Consider the following 22852-nt stretch of genomic DNA (forward strand, 5'->3'; position numbering starts at 1 on the left):
GGGGCAGCCCCAGTGATGTGGCAATGCAAGAGGCACTTGTCTCACAGGTCAGTCATTAGAATTAACTCTCTAGGAGACCCAAACTGAGATCAAAGACTGAGTGTGTGATCCTGACCTCATTGACACCAGTGTAAATCCACAGGCCTCACACTGAAAAAAGTGGACTATGGATTTTGAATGGTACAAGTGACACTAGAATCCAGTCCTCACCCCATTGCAGTGAGTGGATGATTGCAGATTAACCCCAGGGAACTGAGATCAGAATCCAGACCTGACCCTGTTACACTGAAAGAAGTGACTCTGGTTTTACCTTGGGATCAGTGAGATGAGAATCTGGCCCTAACTTAATTCAGTTCAGTGGAGTCACTACAGATTTAACCAGGTGTCCCTGGGACCCTATCTTGTGCCCATAACCCACCCCTACAGCATCCACTTCCCCGGATCACAGGGAATGCTCTGTCTCTTTCAGGTGGACGGGGTGTCCCACAACCTGCCTGTGGTCGTGGCTGATGGGCAGCTTCAAGCATATCAGCACGGCGGGAACGTGCTGGTGCAAACAGACTTCGGCCTTACCGTGAGCTATGACCTGGTTTACCACGCCAAAGTCACCATCCCAGGGAACTACCAGGGACAGACGTGCGGCCTGTGTGGGAACTACAACGGGCGTCGGGATGACGAGTTCCTGCTCCCCAATGGCAGGGCGGCCCCTAACGTGGTAGCGTTTGGTTCTGCCTGGAAAGTCCCGATCCCGGGGGCTGACTGTGAGGATGGATGCGCTGGGAACAACTGCCCGGTCTGTGAGGAGAGGAAGAAGGATGTCTTCAAACAGCGCAACTACTGCGGGCTGCTCACGGCCCCCGATGGCCCCTTCGCCGCCTGCCACAGCACAGTCAGCCCCACTGTGTATTTCAACAACTGCCTGTATGATCTGTGCCTGGGCAACGGGGACTCCCAGGTCCTGTGCCAGAGCATCCACAGCTACGTGACAGCCTGCCAGGATGCCGGGGCCCCCATCCAGCCCTGGAGGAGCACCTCCTTCTGCCGTAAGTGCCGTGATGCTGGTGTAGCACAAGGGCCTGTCCCACTTGCTCCCCTCCCTCTGGGGGGTGGGCACAGCGATTCTAGGTATCTCATTCCAGGCCTCCGGGCTTCTTCAGAGACTCCTTTGGGTGGGAACCAATAACTTCATGTTCTGTTATAAAGGTGACCTGGTCCTCTCGTCCCTGTTAGATTCTCCTCTCCTTCAGGTCTGTCCCTCTAAGCTGTGGGGTGAGATCTCTCCAGCCATCAATTACTTCTCTCTCTGCTTTAGCTCTGCGCTGCCCGGCCAACAGTCACTACAACGTGTGCGCCGACCTCTGCACCACCACCTGTGCCAGGATCACTGACGCCAGGAAGTGCCCAGACACCTGCGCCGAAGGCTGCCAGTGCGACGATGGCTTCCTCTTCGATGGCCAGGGCTGCGTGGCTCTGCAGAGCTGTGGGTGCTTCAACAAGGGGATATATTACAAGGTACCGCCCCCTGCTGGGGTATTAACTCCTATCCGTTCACTTCCTCCACGCCCTGCTCTCATCAGCCATGTTGTATCAGTCCGTTGTCACTTGCCAATGGCCAATACATAAATCTCTATAGAAAGGCAAACAACACTAATGGTGCTATTCTCTTTCCATGAACCCAGGCTCTGAAAGGGGAGTTTGGTCTAATGGATTAGAGCAGGGAGGCTGGGAATGATAACTAATAGCTTCTATCCCTTGCTCTGGGAGGAGAATAGGGTCTAGTGGTTTAGAGCAAAAGGGGACAGGGACCCAGGAGTCCTGGGTTCTATAGCCAGCTCTCAAGGAGAGTGGGGTCTCTGTCAAATCAAGTCAGGGATTTTATCATTGGCTTTTGGATCAGGGACTTGACAGTCAAAAGGTAAAGAAAAGAGCAAGGGGGGTGGGAGACAGGACTCCTGGGTTCTGTTCCTGGCTCTAGGAGAAGCGTGAGATCTGGTGAGTTAGGGAGGCTGGGAGACAAGAGATGTGATTTCTGTACCCATATATGGGCTACATAGAACTGAAAACCTCCTCACTGTAAAACTATATTTGTCTGGGTTACGTTGTATTATTTCTCCTTTGTTCAAACAGCCCAACAACACGGTCCTGAAGAACAAGTGCCAGCAAAGCTGCACCTGCATTCCTGCCCAAGGATTCACCTGCCAGGCCCACAGCTGTGCCAGCGAGGAAACCTGTGAGATCAGAGATGGAGTCATGCAATGTATCAACAAAGGTAAAAGAGAGTGAGTGAAAGAGGAAGAGAGGTGATTGTAGAACTGGACATTAGAGCAGACTCAATGGAGTCACAACAGCTGAGGGTCTGGCCCAGAATAGAGTTTCTATCCTTAGATCTAGGAGAGGAGTGGGGTCAAGTGGTTAGAGCAGGGGGGCTAGGAGCCAGTTCTCCTGGGTTTTATCCCTAGTTCTAGGAGCGGAATGGGATCTAATGAGTTTTATGGGTAGGACATGGAGGGCTGGGAGGCAGGACATGTGAAATCAAGTAATTGATTTTATCCTTGGCTTTTGGATCAGGGACTTGACAGTCAAGAAGTAAATAAAAGTCTCCTCTGTTCCTGCCTTTTAGGTCAAATGTTGAGGTTCTTACTCTACCTGTTTACTTAATCCCCACTCAGGCAGAGCTTCTATCCTGCATCTTAGCAGGAGGTTAGACTACATGACCCTTTCGGTCCCTTCTAACCATCTGATTCGATGATTCTACAGAAGCCAATGAAATTTCTTCCTCATCAATCACTGAGCAGAGACATATAGTCTAGGTCTCTCATCTGTAGCAAACTGTCTCTCACTGACTCCTCTCTGGTTGGCCCCTCTTCCGAATGACTTTGGTGGGCCAGTTGTTTCTGGACAATAACTGAGCCTATGTTGAACCGAGCTTGCCTGGCATCTAGCTCTCACTCATGGACTGCTGGGATTTCTCCCCTTTCAGATCCTTGCAAAGTCCTGAAGTGCCGGACCAAGGAGACATGCAAGATCGAGAACGGTCGTGCAACGTGTGTTCCCAGCTACACTGGAACCTGCTGGGGCTGGGGGGACCCGCACTATCACACCTTTGATGGGCTGAAATTTGACTTCCAGGGCACCTGCACCTACACCATTGCCAAGTACTGTGGGACCGATCCCACTCTGGTGCCCTTCACCATCAATGAGAAGAACGATAACAGGGGGGGCAACCAGGCTGTCTCCTACGTGCGTCTGACCAACATCTATGTCTACGGGTACATCATCTCCATCTACAAGAAGGAAGTTGGGAAAATCAGAGTGAGTACAAAATGCAAAAATGATTGGAGAGGTTACATTTCGAATAAAAACTTCTCCCCATCCACCCCCCCAAATATATCTATCTTTGAATCCATCTCCCCTTCCATCCTCGTACACATCGATCTATCCTCATACCTGTGCATCCATCCTCCCTTCCATCTCCATACAAAGCTCTTTATCTATCCATCCCCATACACATCTATCCATCACTCTGTCTATCCCCCACAGACATCTCTTTTTCTCTCCATCCATCCTATCCATCCTCATGCACATCTATCTATCTATCTATCTATCTATCTATCTATCTATCTTGTTGAAGACCAAGTATTTTTTGGAGAATTGCAAAATCTTCTTTGTTCCATTCATACAAAAAGGACCAATATTTTTGTTTGCTTTTCAAGAATTTCCACTGAATCATGTCATTCATTTTGAAATGGGTAATTCAAATTATATTTAGAATTTTCAGAATTGAAAACTTTTGGATTTTCATTGAAAAAAATCCGCTTTTTGTGGTCTCAAAGTGTCCATGAAAAGAAAAAAGATCCAAAATGCTAACATCACATAGGAATCTGAACAGCCAAAAATGTGCCGATTTTAAATTATGTGCTCCAGGCCCCTGGGTCCTACCAAGTCATCACGTCAATCTTGTCTCCATGAACCACATGGGCCACCTGGTCCCCTTGGGCCTCCCAGAATTCCTGTTCCACCAGTCTCCCTAGGCCACATTGTCCCTCCAAATCACACAGGCTAACTGGTTCCTTGGATTGAGCACATTGAAGGACAGTGATGACCAAATGCAATACAGGGCCATGGTGGTTGAACACCAGGAAGAACAAAGATGATGAGGACCAAACCTGGTACAGTGCAAAGATGACCAAAACCAACACAGAACAAGGATGAGGATGACCCAACCCAACAAAGGGTGATGAGAAATGACCACAAAGAAGAACAAGAACAATAATGACCAAACAGAAAGAAAAACAAAGATGATGATGACCAAACTCAATAATGGGCTGTGATGAACGTCCATAAAAAAGAACAGAGACTACAGTGATCATACTCAGTAAATGACAGGAACAACCAAAAACAAAAACAAGGATGACCACGGCTGAACACAATAAAGAGATACAGTGACTGAACACAAAGTAGAACATGACCACGCACAAAGAAGAAGAAGGATGCTGACAGTTTGTATTCAGAGAAAACCGATAATAAAGAAGCCAAGTTTTTCATTTAAAACATTTTGATCATCTCTCTCTCTCTTTTTCTCTCTGGTTTTGTACTGCCAGCCAACACCACAGTATCCAAGCATCATCTGCATAAAATATATATTGACAATAGTAAATGCTCTGCTGAAATCCATGGAGTTTTGAGTGGGTTTCAAGCTGTGAATGTCATTGTCATTACGGTGGGAAAGCTTTATGATATGGGAGGGTTTTCCAGCATTTCCTAAAGTTGGTCAGACTCTAGATTTATCTATACTGCACTGGGAATACATTCCACAGCCAGGTCCCTTGGACAGAGAACATTTTATCCCTGAGCTCTCAAGTGTTTAATTCTGGCCTTTCCAATCTGTATTGTCCCAGAAGAGCAACTTGTAAGAGGCGAGATTGAAAGAGAAATAATGATTGGTTCTTTCCTCCTATCTCTAGATCAATGACGTGATCACCAGCTTGCCAGTGACCCTTGAAGATGGTAAAATCAAGCTCTACCAGAGCGGTCTCAATGCTATCCTGCAGACAGACTTTGGTCTGCAGGTGTCATATGACTGGAATTGGCACCTGATCATCACCCTCCCCAGCAGCTATTATGGGGCCATGTGCGGCCTTTGTGGGGACTTTAACCAAAACCGTGGAGATGACATGACATCACCCAATGGCACCAGAGTCTCCTCCATTGTGGAATGGGCCAGGAGCTGGAAAGTCAAAGACCGGGACCCCTTCTGCTGGGATGATTGCAAAGGGAAATGCCCAACGTGCGATGAGAGCAAGCAGAAGATCTACGGGGGCGACGAATACTGTGGTTTGATCAGCAAAGCACCGGGAGGGCCCTTCAGAGAATGTCACCCCAAAGTGAGCCCAGAGGACATTTTCGACAGCTGCATCTACGACGTGTGTCTGAACGGGGGAGCCAAGAACATCCTGTGCCAGGCGCTGGAGGCCTACGCAGCCATCTGCAAGAAACAGGGCATCACCGTCTATGACTGGAGGACACCGTCCGGCTGTGGTGAGCTCTGTGCTTTGGTTTCTTTATTGACAAAAGCAGCAGTAAAACAAGCCAATCTACTTACTCTACCGCTTGAGGAGATGTTGAGGGGGGTTAGCATCAGGGAGATAAGTTTAGATACTGCACCTTGGCAACTAGGCTCTATGGTGATCTGTGCATTAGAAATCCCTGGAACTGACTAGATAAATTGACAATGGATGGACACATGGGTTTGGTAGATTAGATTAGAGAAAGAGAAAGACTCAGTATATTGTTGGGAGGAATAGATGGATTGCATGGATGGGGAGATTAAATGGATTTAATGGATGGATAGATGGATTTGATACACAGGGAGATTAAATCGATAGAGGTAAAGATTGGTAGATTAGACATTAGACAGATGGATGGATAAATTAAATGGATTAGGTCATAGATGAGACAGATATAGATACTCATGGGTGCACACATCAGATGTGTTGTGTAAACATCAGGTGTACACATTAGATGGAGGCATGGGAGAGAAAGAAAATGACTGACTGATCAGTAAGGAGAATTTCCATCCCATGGGAAATTCTGATGTTTTAATATTTCCATTTCTCCCCAAATGGGCCCAAAATGTCAAAATATTCATGTTCTGAAAAAAATTAAATTCAAAAATGTCCAAATGAAATATTTAGATAGAAACAAACATTATGATATTCCCAAATTGAATGTTTCAGATTGGGGTTCTGGAAGGAAACATTTTATTTCACATCAGCATTAATCTCTGCACCTGCCTGAGCAGCCACATGGGAACTGTAGTTCCGGACCCCTCGTTCTCCCATTCTCTCCTACGGGCATTGCTCCCTGACCATCTCCCATGATGCACCCTGGTCTCTCCCTGCCCCATTATGGACCACAAGAATTCTGCCATTTCTTCTTAAATTTCCCACAGAAAGTTTAAATGTTGAGAAAGCTGCATTGTCTGATGGAAAATATTTTTTTCAAGCTTTTTTCAGCCAGCACTATTAGATAATTGCATAAAATCATACAACTGGAAGGGACCTCGAGAGGTCATCTAGTCTGGTCCTCTGCACTCCAGGCAGGAATCAGCATGGACAAGCTGGCTGGGGCATGGTTAAGGAATCATTACTGAGCAGCTAAGTTCCCTGTAAGCTGCGCAGCCGCACGGCCGTGCAGCAGTCTAGCAAGGGCCGTGCAGGTGGGGAGAGGTGCCCCTCCCCCGGCCCGGCCCAGCCCCGCCGGTGCTGCCATGGCTGGGGAGAGGCGCCTCTGACTTGGCCCTGAGCTGCTGCAGCGAGAGAGGGCTGGTGGGAGTCCTCTCTCCCCACTGCAGCCCTGGAGCAGCCTGCACCCCAAACCCCTCATCCCCGGCCCCATCCCAGAGTCCTCACCCCCCACACCCCAACCCTCTGCCCCAGCCCTGAGACCCCTCCCACACTCCAAACCCCTCATCCCCGGCCCCATCCCAGAGTCCTCACCCCCCACACCCCAACCCTCTGCCCCAGCCCTGAGGCCCCTCCCGCACTCCAAACCCCTTATCCCCGGCCCCATCCCAGAGTCCTCACCCCCCCACAACCCAACCCTCTGCCCCAGCCCTGAGGCCCTTCCCACACCCCAAACCCCTCATCCCCGGCCCTGTCTCAAAGCCCTCACCCCCCCACACCCCAACCCTCTGCCCCAGCCCTGAGGCCCCTCCCGCACTCCAAACCCCTCATCCCCGGCCCCATCCCAGAGTCCTCACCCCCCCACAACCCAACCCTCTGCCCCAGCCCTGAGGCCCCTCCCGCACTCCAAACCCCTCATCCCCGGCCCCATCCCAGAGTCCTCACCCCCCCCAGAACCCAACCCTCTGCCCCAGCCCTGCGGCCCCTCCCGCACTCCAAACCCCTCATCCCTGGCCCCATCCCAGAGTCCTCACCCCCCCACAACCCAACCCTCTGTCCCAGCCCTGAGGCCCCTCCCACACTCCAAACCCCTCACCCCCGGCCCCACCCTAGAGCCCGCACCCCCCACACCCAACCCTCTGCCCCAGCCCTGAGGCCCCTCCCACACTCCAAACCCCTCATCCCCAGCCCCACCCTAGAGCCTGCATCCCCAGCCAGAGCCCTTATCCCCCCACAACCCAACCCTCTGCCCCAACCCTGAGGCCCCTCCCACACTCCAAACCCGTCATCCCCGGCCCCATCCCAGAGTCCTCACCCCCCCACAACCCAACCCTATGCCCCAGCCATGAGGCCCCTCCCGCACTCCAAACCCCTCATCCCCGGCCCCATCCCAGAGTCCTCACCCCCCACACCCCAACGCTCTGCCCCAGCCCTGAGGCCCCTCCCGCACTCCAAACCCCTTATCCCCGGCCCCATCCCAGAGTCCTCACCCCCCCACAACCCAACCCTCTGCCCCAGCCCTGAGGCCCTTCCCACACCCCAAACCCCTCATCCCCGGCCCTGTCTCAGAGCCCTCACCCCCCCACACCCCAACCCTCTGCCCCAGCCCTGAGGCCCCTCCCGCACTCCAAACCCCTCATCCCCGGCCCCATCCCAGAGTCCTCACCCCCCCACAACCCAACCCTCTGCCCCAGCCCTGAGGCCCCTCCCGCACTCCAAACCCCTCATCCCCGGCCCCATCCCAGAGTCCTCACCCCCCCCAGAACCCAACCCTCTGCCCCAGCCCTGAGGCCCCTCCCACACTCCAAACCCCTCACCCCCGACCCCACCCTAGAGCCCGCACCCCCCACACCCAACCCTCTGCCCCAGCCCTGAGGCCCCTCCCACACTCCAAACCCCTCATCCCCAGCCCCACCCTAGAGCCCGCATCCCCAGCCAGAGCCCTTATCCCCCCACAACCCAACCCTCTGCCCCAACCCTGAGGCCCCTCCCACACTCCAAACCCCTCAACCCCAGCCCCACCCTAGAGCCCGCACCCCCAGCCAGAGCCCTTTTCCCCCAACAACCCAACCCTCTGCCCCAGCCCTGAGGCTCCTCCCACACTCCAAACCCCTCGGGCCCACCCCGGCAACATGAATTTTGGTGTGTGCACCAATATGGAGGTGATTCATTCCACACATGGTGGGAAAAATGAGAGGGAACACTGCTGAGCAGGTGTGTTTCCAGAGGGATTGCTAATTACCATTTTATCAATGACCCAGATGCAGGAGGGTGCAAAAGGGGGGGCAACCAGGGGCATGGGCCCCCCAATAATTGGCAGGTGGCACAGAACTCCTTGGACCGCCCAGGGGCCCCAGCAGGAAGGGCGCGAGCTCCTCCACCCCCAGGGCTCTGGCAGGGTTGGCACGCGAGCTCCTCCAGTGCTGGAACCCTGACGGGAGCCGACAGTTCTTCTGTCCCTGGGACCCCGGCAGAGGCACAGAACTTGCCCCTCCAAAAATGCTGGAATCTAAATTCATGTGCACGCCCCTGCCCAGAAGAAAACATCAAATCATCACTGATCAAGTTTGCAGATGACACAAAAGTTGGGGGAGTGGTAAATAAAGAAGAGAACAGGTCACCGATTCAGAGCAATCTGGATTGCTTGGTAAACTCGGTGCAAACAAATTATGTGTTTTAATACAGCTAAAGGTAAATATGTAAATCTAGGAACAAGAAGTTTAGGCCAGACTTACAGGAGGGGGACTTGATCCTGGGAAGCACTGACTGTCGAAAAAATGTGGGGGTCATAGTGGATAATCAGCTGAACATGAGCTCCCAGTGTGATGCTGTGGCCAAAAGAACTAATGCAACCCTGGGATACATAAAGAAGGGAATCATGAGTAGGAGCAGAGAAGTAATTTTACCTCTAGATTTGGCATTGGTGTGATTGCTGCTGGATTCCTGTGTCCAGTTCTGGTGCCCACAGTTCAAGAAGGATGTTGATAAATTGGAGAGGGTCAGAGAAGAGCCACGAGAATGATTAAAGGATCAGAAAACCTGCTTTATAGTGATTAATCTTAGCAGTGGTTAAGGGCTGATTTGATCACAGTCTATAAGTATCTAAATGGGGAACTAATATTTAATAATGGGCACTTCAGTCTAGGAGATGACATTATAACACCCCCCGATAGCTGGAAGGTGAAGCTAGACAAATTCAGACGGGAAATAAGGAGTAAATTTTTAACAGTGAGAGTAATTGACTATTGGAACAACTTGATAAGGCGCATGGTGGATGCTCCATCACTGACAATTTTTAAATCAAGATTGGATTTTTTTTTAACAGATTTGCTGTAGGGTTTATTTTGGGGATATTCTCTGGCCTGTGGTATACAGGGCAAGATGATCACAATAGTGCCTTCTGGTATTAGACTCTGTAAATGTAGCCTACACTTAGAAGACCACAGTTCCAATCCCTGTTCTTCCAGCTGCATCCTGTGTGACTTTTGACAGGTCACTTCTTCTGTTTCCATGTGTACAATGGGGATAATAGCACTGCTCTCTCTCACAAGGAGGAGGAAGGGTAAATATATTACATATTGTGAGATGCTCAGATAGTATAGTAATGTGTGCTATATAATTACCTAAGATAGGCAAATAGTCTTTGAGGCAGTGGATTTCATGATTTATTGGATTATATGGATGGATTAGATCAGTGGTCCCCAATGCGGTGCCTGCAGGCGTCGTGGCGCGAACCGGGACGTCTACGTGAACCCGCGTACTGGCCAGCGGACGAGCATCCGCCGAAATGCCACCGACAAGCAGCGTCATCCAGAGGCGTTGCCGCCAAAATGCCACCAATCTTCGGCAACATTTTGGCGGCGACGCCTCTGGATGATGCTGCTTGTCGGCGGCATTTCGGGATGCTCGTCCGCTGCCACGGTCCTCCGTGGCGCGTCATCTGGTGCCCGCCAGACGAAAAAGGTTGGGGACCACTGGATTAGATAAATGGATTTTTTTTTAATGGACGGATTGAATGCTTTAGAGAAGTGTTCCTCAACCAATGAGTCACGACACACCCCTACCCTTCAGCAGAAGTCACCAAAGACAATTAAGGGGTCTTGGGAGGCATTGAGCATTTTATTACAATCAAACGTAAAGAAAATCTCACTCTCTCCTCTCGCTGTGCATCCTAACGCTTCAAGGTCAAGTATTCTCGGCCAACCTTTGGAAACACATCCACATTCCAGTTATGTAGCTGTATCATTGTATACATCAATATATTTTTTGCTCTTACCAGTAAATGTAAGGAGGTTGTGAAAATGAATGACTTCAAATAAGGGGTCGTCAATATTGTGTAAGAGGGATGTAACTGAGGAGCAGAAGAGAGGGATGGATTTGGTGGGTGGATTGGATGGAAGAGAGGGATTAATCAGAAAGAGATGGAAAGGTGAAACCCATCTGAAATACTACCTGGAAATACAGGATGTACTTAACCACTCGACTTCAATGGCACAGGTGCTGAGTCCTAGGCCATCTGGCATGGGTGGGGCTTCCAGATGAGGCCTTGACAAGTGAGGTCTTATCTGTTCTGGGTGCACTTTGCAGATCTTCTTGGATTTTCTATAAGAAGAGAGCATTTCCCTGCTCTCCCAGCTAGCAAACACCCTTGCCCAGTGGGGCTGTTCCCCGTGCAGTGCTCCAGAGGTGTCCTTAATGTGGCTGCTTGTACATCGGCCTGTGATATAGAGGATGCTGATTGCACATTACAATTTGTCTCTGCTCTTGCTGCATCTAAGCAGGTGTTTTTAGTTCATTTCCTGTGTTGTTAAATCTCCCCCTCTCTGACCCCCTCCCAGTCCTGCCCTGCCCTGAGAACAGCCACTACGAGGCCTGTGGGAACGCCTGCCCAGCCAGCTGCTCTGACCGAACTGCCCCCTCCTCCTGCCGGGAGCCCTGCGTGGAGACCTGCCAGTGTGACAACGGTTACATCCTCAGTGCTGGCCAGTGTGTCCCTGTGGGGAGCTGTGGCTGTGACTACAATGGCCGCTACTACCAACCCAACGAGGCGTTCTGGGCCGATGAGAACTGCCGCTCTCGGTGCAGGTGTGACCCCAGCCTGGGCATGGTGGTTTGCCAGGAGACCAGCTGCAAGGCCAGCGAGAGATGCGCCGTGATCAACGGGGTCCGTGACTGCCACGCAATCAGCTACTCCACCTGCACGGCCTCCGGGGACCCTCACTACACCACCTTCGATGGGAAAAAGTACGATTTCATGGGCACCTGCATCTACCAGCTGGCTGGGGTCTGCTCCAAGGACCCCACGCTCACCCCGTTCAACATCAAGGTGGAGAATAACAACCGCGGCAGCAAGGCCGTGTCCTACACCAAAACGGTGACCTTGGAGGTCTACGGCAGAAACATCACTATCAGCCAGCAATATCCCCGCAAGATCAAGGTAGGGACGGAGAGCCACAGGGCTACTCGGGGATCTGTGAGCAGGAACTCTTGCTCTTGATAAGTTGCCCCTGATTTCAGTCCCCACTGTAGAACCAAGTCATGCGTCCATTGTACACTGAGCTGGTGGGTGTATGGGAAGTAACTGAGTGCCCCTTTGTGAATATATAATGAATGATTTTCTCCTCCCCATAAGTGCAGTTATGCCATTGTAACTCCTCTGCACTCAAACAACTTACTCATTTAGCTGGGGATTGGGCACAATTGACTCCGATGGAGCTATGGCCGATTCATGCCACTTTGATATCTGGTCCCATTGACTCCAGGGGAATCAACAGCCGTAAAAGCTTCCTCTGCTAAGGTACTTGACCCTGACTTGTGTTGTGCTAAGGCCCTTTACACTGCTCTGCCAGCCAAAGTTGAAATAAATTGCACTTATACTGCCCAAGAGGTGTGAAAGGGACTTACTGTAACTGAGAATTCAGACCTTGACCATCCCTGACACATCTTTTCTACACGGATAGCATCTTTATGGACTGGATGAGGGATAGCTCAGGGTTGCGAGTTCAATCCTTGAGGGGGCCATTTAGGGATCTGGGGCAAAAATCTATCTGGGGATTGGTCCTGCTTTGAGCAGGGGGTTGGACTAGATGACCTCCTGAGGTCCCTTCCAACCCTGATATTCTATGATTCTATCCTTCTACGTTCTTTCAAGACTAGACCCCACACTCCTTGCAGAGCCAGGGATAGAACCCAGGTGTTCTGGATCCCCACTCTCTGCTTGCAGTGTTCATTCAAAATTAAGCCCCGGTCCTGTCACATCTGTTCCAGGTGGATGGAGTCTTCATGGACCTGCCATTCTACCATGAGGAGAAGCTACAGGCCTATGTCAGTGGATCCCACATCGCCATCAAGACCGCCTTCGACCTGAGGATGACCTTCGACGGGAGCAGCGTGGTCCGGGTCACTGTTCCCAACACCTACAGCAATGCCCTCTGCGGCCTCTGTGGCAACAACAACCAAACTGACAGTGACGACCTGACCATGAGGGACGGGAGCCGGGCAGCTAACGCCATCCAATTTGCAGAGAGCTGGAAGGTGGGGGAGGTCCCTGGATGCTTGCCCAGTTGCACCAAGGACTGCCCAGTCTGCAGTGAGGCTCAGAGACAACCCTACAAGGGAGATCGGTACTGCGGGATCATCACAAGAGGGGATGGGCCATTCAGAGAGTGCCATGAGGTCATCGACCCAGCCCCCTTCTTTAACGACTGCGTCTTTGATACCTGCCAGTACAAGGGTCACCGTGACGCTCTCTGCAGTGCAATCAGTGCCTACGTGACAGCCTGCCAGGCCAGGGGTATCCAGATAGGGCAGTGGAGATCGGCCTCATTCTGCAGTGAGTGTTGCTAATTGACTTAGCTTTATGTGTGCATAGTGTGCATGTGCAGTGCCCTCTACAGGGTGGGCTCAGAATGGCTCAGCCATGTGTCAATGGCCCTACAGAGCTATCATCTTGCAGTCGTTTTCCTCCAGTGTCACGGACAGTAAGGGTCACCTGCTTTAACTTTATTCTGTAGTAACGTAATGCTGTCTGCTTGCTGGCACCTTTCTCCCAGGTGTCGGAAATACATTACAAACACTAGTCACCCTTCCCATAAGAGAGCAGGAAAATAGAGGCAGAGAGAAATAAAGTGATTTGCTCAAAGTCACACGAGAAGCCAATGCCAGAACCCAGGAATCCTGACTCCCAGTCCCGTATCGCTACAATACACAGCAGCCCACTGCCAGAATTCGAAACACATTGGAACAGATCCCCTTGTCTGCAGCTCTTACCACTAGACCAAACATCCCTCCAAGAGTCAGAAAGAAAATCCAGAGTCCTGATTCCCAGCCCACTCTGCTTTAACCCTCTAGACCTGGATGCCCTTTCACATCTGGTATACAACCCAGGAGACCTGACTCCCAGCCTCCCTGCTCTAACCACTAGGCCCCACTCCCCTCCCAGAGTTAGGAATAGAATAGTGGCTCCCAACCCCACCAGAACAATCCTATTGTAAGTGATATGACTTGAGAAAGATTTTTGTCAACTTACCTTTGCATTTCTTCTTTCTCTCATCCCTATCTGCACGTTCTCTCTGATCTTCTCCTTCAGGCCCCACCTGCCCCCGTAACTTCCACTACGAGCTCTGTGGGAACGGCTGCCCTGCCACCTGCCACAGCCTCTCAGAGCCGGACGGCTGTGACGCCCCCTGTGCTGAAGGGTGTTTCTGCGATGCCGGGTTCCTCCTGAGCGGAGACCGGTGCGTCCCCATCGCGCAGTGCGGCTGTGTGCACCAGGGCAGGTACTACGGGAAGGGAGAGGAGTTCTACGCCAGCGCCTCCTGCCAGAAACGGTGCCGGTGCAAAGACAACGGGATCGTTGAGTGCCAGGAGGCCTCCTGTAGAGCCAATGAGCAGTGCAGGGTGGAGAATGGAATCCTAGGCTGCCACGCCACGGGCTGCGGCAAATGTGTTGTGTCTGGTGATCGTCACTATCTGACCTTTGATGGACGGGCCTTTGATTTCCAGGGCACTTGCACTTACAGTTTAGCCAGAGTCTGTAGCAGTGACACTGGTCTGGCAAACTTCTCCGTGGTGGTAGAAAATGAGAGCTACGGTAATGGCCGAGTGTCAGTGGCACGGATGGTGGTGGTCTCCGTTCATGGTTACACCATCACCATGGAGAGGGGAAGGAAGTGGAAAGTCACGGTAAGTCCCTGTTTGAGATTATTCTCATTGTAGCCTAGAACAGTGGCTCCCAGGCTTTCCAGACGACTGTACCCCTTTCAGGAGTCTGATTTGTCTTGCGTACCCCCAAGTTTCACTCACTGAAGAACTACTTGCTTGCAAACTCAGACATAAAAATACAAAAGTGTCATAGACACACTAGTACTGAAAAATCGCTTACTCTCCCATTTTTACCATAAAATTATAAAATAAATAATTTGGAATATAAATATCTTATGTACATTTCAGTGTATAGTATTTAGAGCAATATAAACAAGTTATTGTCTGTCTGAAATTTTAGTTTGTACTGACTTCACTAGTGTTTTTTATATAGGCTGTTGTAAAACTAGGCAAATATGTAGATGAGTTAATGTACCCCGTGGAAGACCTCTGCATACCCCTGGTTGAGAACCACTGGCCTAGAGTGACTAATATTGTGTGTTGTAACCAGGATACAGCTGCTGAGTCCCCACTACTGACAGGTGAATTTCCCTCTCATTGGCACAGGTGGACGGGGAGCTCTACACTCTCCCGCTGACTATGAACGACGGGAAACTTCATATCAACCAGGAGGGGAACAACATCATTGTCCAATCTCCCTCTGGCCTCAGAGTCCTTTACGACACCTCCTATTATATCCTAGTCTCCATCCCCAGCTCCTACAAGGGACACGTGTGCGGCTTGTGCGGCAACTTCAACGGAGACAAGAACGACGACTTCCTGCTGCCCAGTGGGAAGAGCGCCCAGAACGCGGATGAGTTCGGGGCCTCCTGGAAGGTGCCCGTTGATGGTGCCACGTGCACCGATGGCTGTGGGGAAAAATGCCCGGTCTGTGATGCAGCTAAAACAGCGCCATATCAGGTCGATAGCTCCTGTGGGTTGATCAAAGCGACATCAGGACCCTTTAAATACTGTCACTCGCTGGTCAGCCCTACCGAGTATTTCAACCATTGTCTCTATGACATGTGTGCTGCCAATGGAGCAAGAGAAATCCTCTGCCAGAGTGTCCAGGCCTACGCGGCCGCATGCCAGGCAGCTGGAGGCACAGTCGGTGCCTGGAGAACAGCCTCCTTCTGCCGTAAGTCTACAGAACAATCTACAGCCTGCTCTTATCTTCAGCTGTATTTGCAGCTAGTGAAGTGGTATCACAATCTCTCTGCTTGTCAGACACCTTTGCAAGGAGAGAGTAGCTGGTTGGGAGCATGCTGCAGGGGGTGGGATGGGTGAGACAGGCCTGGTCTACACTACACCTAAAAATTAGCTTGACCTAGCCACATCGCTCAGGGCTGTGAACATTTCACACCCTGTGTGACATAGCTAGGTCGACCTGACTCCACTGTAGACACAGCTGTGTTGATGGAAGAATTCTTCCATTGACCGAGCTATCGTATCTCAAAGAGGTAGAGTAACTACACGGATGGGAGAGCTCCGTCTGTTGATGTAGGAAGCATTTACACCAGGATGCTACAGCAGAATAGCTGCAGTGCTGTAGCTATGCCGCTGTAGCTGCTGTAGTGCAGACACAGCCTCAGGTTTTCATCCCTTTCTCATTCGCTTCTGTCTCTCCAGCTTTCACCTGCCCGGCCAACAGCCACTACGAGCTCTGCACTAGATCCTGCGATTTCACATGCGCTGGCTTGTTCTCCCCTGCCCAATGCACTGCGAAATGCTTTGAAGGCTGCCAGTGCGACGCCGGCTACACATTCAATGGGGAAACGTGCACGCCCGTGGAAGGATGCGGCTGCGTACGTGACGGACGCTACATCAAGGTGGGTGCTGGGATATGAGTTGTCTGTCATCCTTGATGCTGTCATTTGGCATCGGATGCCCTTGTAGGTGTGGGATTGTCCCAGCTTCCCACGGGGAGTTACAGTGACTGTGTGTCTGTGCCCTTCAGTACAGCGACACATAAAACCTACAGCTAGGTCCTGCCTTCAGTCACCCATGTGACTTCCGCTGCAGTCAGTGGCACTTGGTTAGATGAGCATCCAAACACCTGCCCTGTGTGATCCTTGCACGTGGAAATGAAACTATGCCATGTGCTAGGGATTCATCACAGGAAAACCATGGGATTGGATGGAAAATGGGATATGGAGCCTTTCCCCACTAGAGGGCGCCGGCTCTGATCTGGCCCAGCACGGGACACTGGCTGGCTTAGGGGGTTGGGAAAGGGACATATTGCCTTTCCCCTCTAGGAGGCTGCAGGTCTAATCCTGACCCCAGTTAGGGTAAGTGGCTGGCTTGGAGGATGGGGAATGGGACAGGTCCTTTCCCGTCTAGGAAGTTCATAAACTTATCATGCTCCCTCCATCTTCAACCCAGTCAGGAAGCACTTCACACAGCACACAGTCAACCTGTGGAAGTCATTGCCAGAGGATGTTGTGAAGGCCAAAACTATACCTGGGTTCAAAAAAGAATTAGATACATTCAAGCAGGATAGGACCATCAATGGCTATTTGCCAAGATTTTCAGGGCCCCAACCCCATGCTCCGGGTTATCTCTAACCCTCTGACTGCCAGAAGCTGGGAGTGGAGGACAGGGGATGGATCACACACTAATTGCCCTGTTCTGTTCATTCTCTCTCCAGCATCTGGCCCTGGTCACTGCCAGAGACAGGATATTGGGCTAGATGGACATTGGTCTGACCCACTATGGCCATTCTGATGTTCTCACTCGAGAAGGGGTAGGGACGGTTTTATGGCCTGCAGCATGCAGGGGGTCAGACTAGATGATCATAATGGTCCCTTCTGACCTTAAAGTCTATGAGTCTATGAGTCTATGAGTTCAGTGGTTCTTTTAACCCAGGTTGGCCGGCCCATCCAGGGGGTGGGGTGGGGTGGGAGTGGAGTGGGGGTGTGGTTGGACCCTGGGTGCTGTTTACACTCAGGTAACAGGCACTTTGCCATGAAGACACAGGCTAAATTACTGATCGCCCTCCGGTGCCACAGTTCACTGGGGAAGAATTCCAGTGTCATGGATTCACAGGGACTGGTCTATGCGACAGCATATAACTAGTCCCTTAGGGCAACCTCTTTAGTGTGCCGGGCCCCAAGGACCCACCAGCTCCACAGGGGCAGGCCCATGGCCCCGTGAGTCCACAACTGGCCGTTTGGGCACCAGTGATCCCTTGTCTCTCCATGGCTCCCTACAGCGAGTCCAGCCAAGCCAGACTCCTGTGGGAGTTTTGTTGTTACCTCTTCAGGGTGCAAAGCCCTTAGTGAGAATTTGCAGCGACACCAGGCGGCCTTTTCAAGGTAACAGCTTGTTAGTGCCCTGGCTACAGCATCTGAAAGGTCTTGGGTTAGCGCAGAGAAGCAAAGGTCACGGCAGAGTTCAGACTGGCTAACGCCCGGGCTCCCTTGAGCCATGCTGCCAGAGGAACCATGTCGCTTCCTCTCTTTGGCTCTGTCCTTTTGTCTCCATCCCAGGAGAGAGCCCCTGTGAGCTAAGCTCTTCACCCAGCCACCTGGCACCTTTCCCCTTCATTCTCCAGCTCAGGCCCTTTGCTCTGCTTCCTTGCAGCTAAATTCCTGTCTTTGGTAGTTGGTCAGTGCGGGTGAATGTCCCGGCCTTTGGGGTTTCCATTGTCTCTTCCAGACCCTCTGTTCACAAGCCTAGACTTTATTCCATTTGTTAATGACTCTGGCCTCCAACCAGGTGACTACATGAGTCCAACACCTCACCCCTTCCCTTTACACTCAGTGCACAGCAGTACAAAGCGCCGAGGTAAACTGAGGCGCACATAGACCTGATAAAATATTACCAAAATTCCCACATTTATTGCAGCAGAAAGCACCACAGGATATGCCCCCAGAAGCCCCAGTGGCACACACAATGGAGCTCAGCACCAGGAGGGACAGAGTAATTTATGTAGGGTTTGTGGTGTGACCACTCACACCTAGGCTAGGCTACCCCAGAGAAAGAAAGATCTCTCGAGATAACTCTGCAGTAGACATACCTTTTGGGGCAGGGACTGTCTCTCACTATTTATATGTACAGCACCCAGCGCAATGGGACCCTGACCTCGGCAGGCTACAGTAATGTAAATAATCAAAGGGAGCTTTGAGTTGATCCCATCCTGGGAATTTTCTCCTGCTGCTTTCCTGTAACAAAGTTATTTGGGAATTTCCCTGCAGGCCGGGGAGAGCATCATCTCCAGTGCTTGCTCCGAGAAGTGCACCTGCCAGGCCTCAGGCGGACTCGTCTGCGAGCCACACAGCTGCCCCGACAAAGAGATCTGTGCGCTCCAGGATGGGGTGCGTGGCTGCATGAAGCAGGAAGGCCGGTGCACACTATTCCCCGGAGCCCAGCTCACCTCCTTCGACGGCGCCTCTGGAGGAGATCTCCACAGTGGCGCTTACGAGCTGGCCTCTCTCTGCAACGACAGCGCCCCCTCCTGGTTCAGGGTGGTGGTGGACGTCAGGGCATGCGGCAACGGGGCAGTGATGGCTGGGACGACCGCCTACATTTTCTTCCAAGATGCTTTCATAGCTGTGAAAAGGAACAAGGAGACGTGGGTAAGAGGGGGCCACGGTAGAACAGCCTGAGTCGAAGGGGCAGGAAGTTCATTCAGCTGCCACCGAAATGATGAAAAGACTAGAAATTACAGTGATGTTCATCCTATTAACTGGGGCTGATCTGGGCATCTCAAAGATCAATTCATTCAGCCTCATGAACCCTCAGTGTTGACAGGATGTGGTGTACAGGCTGTGGGGGATGACCTGAGTTATGGATGAACAATTATTCAGTAGCAAAGACTGAATTAGAATCTAGGAATTCTGACTTCCCCCTGTTCTAACCCACTAAAGCCCACTCCCCTCCCAGAGCTGGGGATGCAATCCAGGAGTCCTGACTCCCAGCCTCCCTCACCCCTGCTGTGTTCCACCTCTAAGCTTGGAGGAGAGGCAGGGAACTGCTCTAGGAAGGGTCTCTGTAACCCAGTAGGTTCCCTGGGAGATTCCTCCTTTCACTGGGGCACCTCTCCATTGGGGGAAAGAACCCCCCTTCATGGAGGGACCTGTCCATTGGGGGAGCAAGATTGCCCCCTGGGGGCTGAGGGAGGAATCAGAGGCAGTATCATGTCACATTCAGAACTCAGTAACCTGAACAGCTGTTTGCAGTGTTGTTCTAGGCGTGTCGGTCCCAGGATATTAGAGAGACAAACTGGGTGAGGTGATACCTTGTATTGGACCAACGTCTGTTGGTGGGAGGAAGGAGCTTGCAAGCTGTACACGCCTGAAGAAGAGCTCTGTGTAGCTTGAACGCTTGTGCTGCTACCAACAGAAGTTGATCCCATAAAAGATATTACCTCACCCACCTTGTCTCTTTCTTGATTGGCTGCTGTCGTTTATGCAAATAAGTACGGGTATCATTCATCAAATATGTAAATTAGGGCATTAAAACTTTTGCATAAAATCTCTAGAGTTCTTTTCCCACTAAGAAACACTGTTGCTCACAGGTCAATAACATTGAAATCAGGAGGGACTTTAGCCAATCAAGTTGCCTATGCAAATCAGTGCACCTTCATTGGATATTGACAGAATTGGAAAAATTTGCTCTCCAGAGCACTGTTTATTGGTTGGCTTCTCAGTCAGTCATAGTGTTTTCTGCACCTCTCAGTGTAAGACTATTGCCTTTTATTGTGGCCCAGACTCTCTAGTCCCCATTGCCTTATAATGGGGTCCATAGTCACTAAACCCTTTGCTTCGTAATGTGGCCCATAGACTCTAGACCCCAGGCCCCATTGCCTTCTAATATGGCCCATAGATTCTAGACCCCATTGCTTTTTATTGTGACTCATAGACTCTAGATCCCATTACCTGGTATTGGGGCCCATGGACTCTAGATCCCACAGCCTTATGATGGGGCCTATACAGTCTAGATCCTGTTGCCATGTAATGTGGCCTATGGACTCGAGTCCACTCCTGGCCTATTTCTATTTCATTCACCTCCACATTCCCCAGCTCTCCACTGACCTATGTCTGTGTGTTCCAGGTAAACGGGCGCCTGGTGCAGCTGCCAGTGAATGTCTCCGGTGCTGTGTCTGTGAGCAGGTCTCAGGGCAGCGTGGCCGTGGTCCAAGGCTCGGGGATGCAGGTTCTGTTGAGCCCCAGTGGGGAGGTGACGGTGAGAGTCAGTGAGAGCCTGGCTAGCAAGCTGTGTGCGTCCTGCGGGAACTTCAATGGCGACGTCTCCGATGACCTGCAGTTGCCCAGCGGGAAGGTTGCAGGAAACATTGCTGAGGTCATCGATGCCTGGAAGGCCAGAGACTTCTCTGGATGGTGAGTGGCTCTGCAGATGCTGCCCTTTCCATGATCTTTCTATGATGGCCTATAGGTACCTCCAGGGTGGGGGAAAGAGTGGTTGAAATTCCCTGGCCTGTGCTGACTAGATGATCTGGTTCCTTCTGGCCTTAAAATCTATGAATCAATTGCAAAGGAATCTTACTGAGACATCTTCCCAGTCCTGAAGGAGGCTGACTAACTCCTCTCCTGTTTTTTGTCTTCTAGTGACGTCTAAACAAAATCCTGGCTGCTGAAGCATCTTCCCTCCCTGGAGTGAACCCCGCTGCCATCTTAGCTAGGAATTGTTCATAGGGCCATAGCTGTAGCCCTTGTGACATTCTGTGTCCTCTAGGGTCTTTAATGAGGAAAAAGACTTTGTTCTGATTGTCAATAAAAACAAATAAACCTGCAGACATGATTGTGAAGCAATAAACTCATTTTAGCAAACTTCATCCAGTGATTTTATTATAGCAGCCTGTTTCTTTCTCTCTGAAGGTAATTTCCTGACTCAGAGGAAGAGAACAAGACAGTCTTTTTGTTCGGTGTCTGTACAGCGCTGAGCACAATGGAGTAAAATTGCCATACAAATAGTTAACAATAATAATAGCAATAATAGTGCATCCTGCTACTAAAACTTGTTAGTAAGGATGAAGCTTTATCCCACGAGTTAGAAAAGTCTGTGTTTCTCGAATGGACGGTCCTGAGTTGTATTCCCCATGATAGCTTCTGTCTTTGTGTTACATAGGCCTTGGGGGGAAAAAGATAACAGATGTGCAGGAGTTAACAAGCTGGCTACATCATTGGGGGCAGAGTTGGAGAGGCTTCAGCAAAGAGCTACAAGGATGCCTGAAGAACAGGGCCAATAGAGCAAGACTTAAGGAGCTCAATCTTCATCAAAAAGAAGGCTAAGAGATTATTTTACCTCTTTATGTGGCACTGATGGAACCACAGCTGGAATACTGTCTCCAGTTCTGGTGTCTACAGTTCAAGAAGGATGTTGATAAATTGGAGAGATGTTCAGAAGAGAGATACGAGAATGAAAGGAATAGAAAACACGCTTTTATAATGAGAGACTCCAGCAGCTTTAGTAGAACTAAGGGTACGTCTACACTTACCGGAGGGTCCGGTGGCAGGCAATCGATTTTCTGGGATCGATCCTGGAAGTGCTCGCCGTTGACAACAGTACTCCAGCTCGGCGAGAGGAGTACGTGGCATCGACGGGGGAGCCTCCCTACCGCATCTGGACCTGCGGTAAGTTCGGACTAAGGTACTTCGAATTCAGCTACGTTATTAACGTAGCTGAATTTGCGTACCTTAATCCAAAGTGGGGAGTTAGTGGGGACCAGGCCAAAGAGAAGATTAAAGAGTGATTTGATTCCAGTCTATAAGTACCTACATGGGGAACAAATGTTGAATAATGGGCTCTTCGATCTAGCAGAGAAAGGTCCAACACTATCCAATACCAGGAAGTTGAAGCTAGATAATTTTATACTGGAAATAAGGTGTAAAGTTTTAACAGTGAGCGTAATTAGCCATTGGAACAATTTATCAAGGGTCACAGTAGATTTTCTGTCACTGGCAATTTTAAAATCAAGATTGGATGTTTTTCTAACAGATCAGCTCCAGGAATTATTTTGGGGAAGATCTCTGGGCTGTGTTATAGAGGAGGTCAGACTACATTGTCACAATGGTCCTTCAGGCCTTGGAATCTATGAATCTAAGAAATGTCTTGACTAGCAGCTGTAAACTAGAGCAGTGCAATTTATTTTTCATTTTTGCTGGAAATTATGAGAAATTAAAAAAAATGAGTTTCTTAACATTTTTTATTTTTTAAAAATGTATCTACATTTCAAGGATATTTTAAAATGAAAAGTCATTTTTAACCCAAAAAAATCAAAATGTTTCATTTAGAAATGGTGAACACAAAATGTTGAGATGTTGGGAGGTTTTTCTTTTTTCCCA

The 22852-nt window shown here is 50.5% G+C and overlaps 1 protein-coding gene across 1 annotated transcript in view; it reads left to right on the top strand.

Moving 5' to 3' along the window:
- LOC128826914 (IgGFc-binding protein-like) overlaps nucleotides 1-21305 on the top strand; it is a 32752-nt gene extending 11447 nt beyond the window's left edge. Inside the window, exons 7-19 of the mRNA XM_054010468.1 lie at nucleotides 470-1043; nucleotides 1313-1512; nucleotides 2128-2269; nucleotides 2981-3312; nucleotides 4965-5538; nucleotides 11243-11841; nucleotides 12672-13236; nucleotides 13993-14588; nucleotides 15114-15684; nucleotides 16176-16375; nucleotides 18743-19123; nucleotides 20601-20887; nucleotides 21116-21305. Of these exons, the coding sequence (XP_053866443.1) occupies nucleotides 470-1043; nucleotides 1313-1512; nucleotides 2128-2269; nucleotides 2981-3312; nucleotides 4965-5538; nucleotides 11243-11841; nucleotides 12672-13236; nucleotides 13993-14588; nucleotides 15114-15684; nucleotides 16176-16375; nucleotides 18743-19123; nucleotides 20601-20887; nucleotides 21116-21125 (5031 nt within the window). The 3' untranslated portion in view covers nucleotides 21126-21305. The remainder of the gene's footprint in view (nucleotides 1-469; nucleotides 1044-1312; nucleotides 1513-2127; nucleotides 2270-2980; nucleotides 3313-4964; nucleotides 5539-11242; nucleotides 11842-12671; nucleotides 13237-13992; nucleotides 14589-15113; nucleotides 15685-16175; nucleotides 16376-18742; nucleotides 19124-20600; nucleotides 20888-21115) is intronic.
- The last annotated feature ends 1547 nt before the right edge of the window (nucleotides 21306-22852 follow it).

The sequence above is a fragment of the Malaclemys terrapin genome, chromosome 21 (assembly GCF_027887155.1).
Source record: "Malaclemys terrapin pileata isolate rMalTer1 chromosome 21, rMalTer1.hap1, whole genome shotgun sequence".
Classification (NCBI taxonomy): Eukaryota; Metazoa; Chordata; order Testudines; family Emydidae; genus Malaclemys; species Malaclemys terrapin.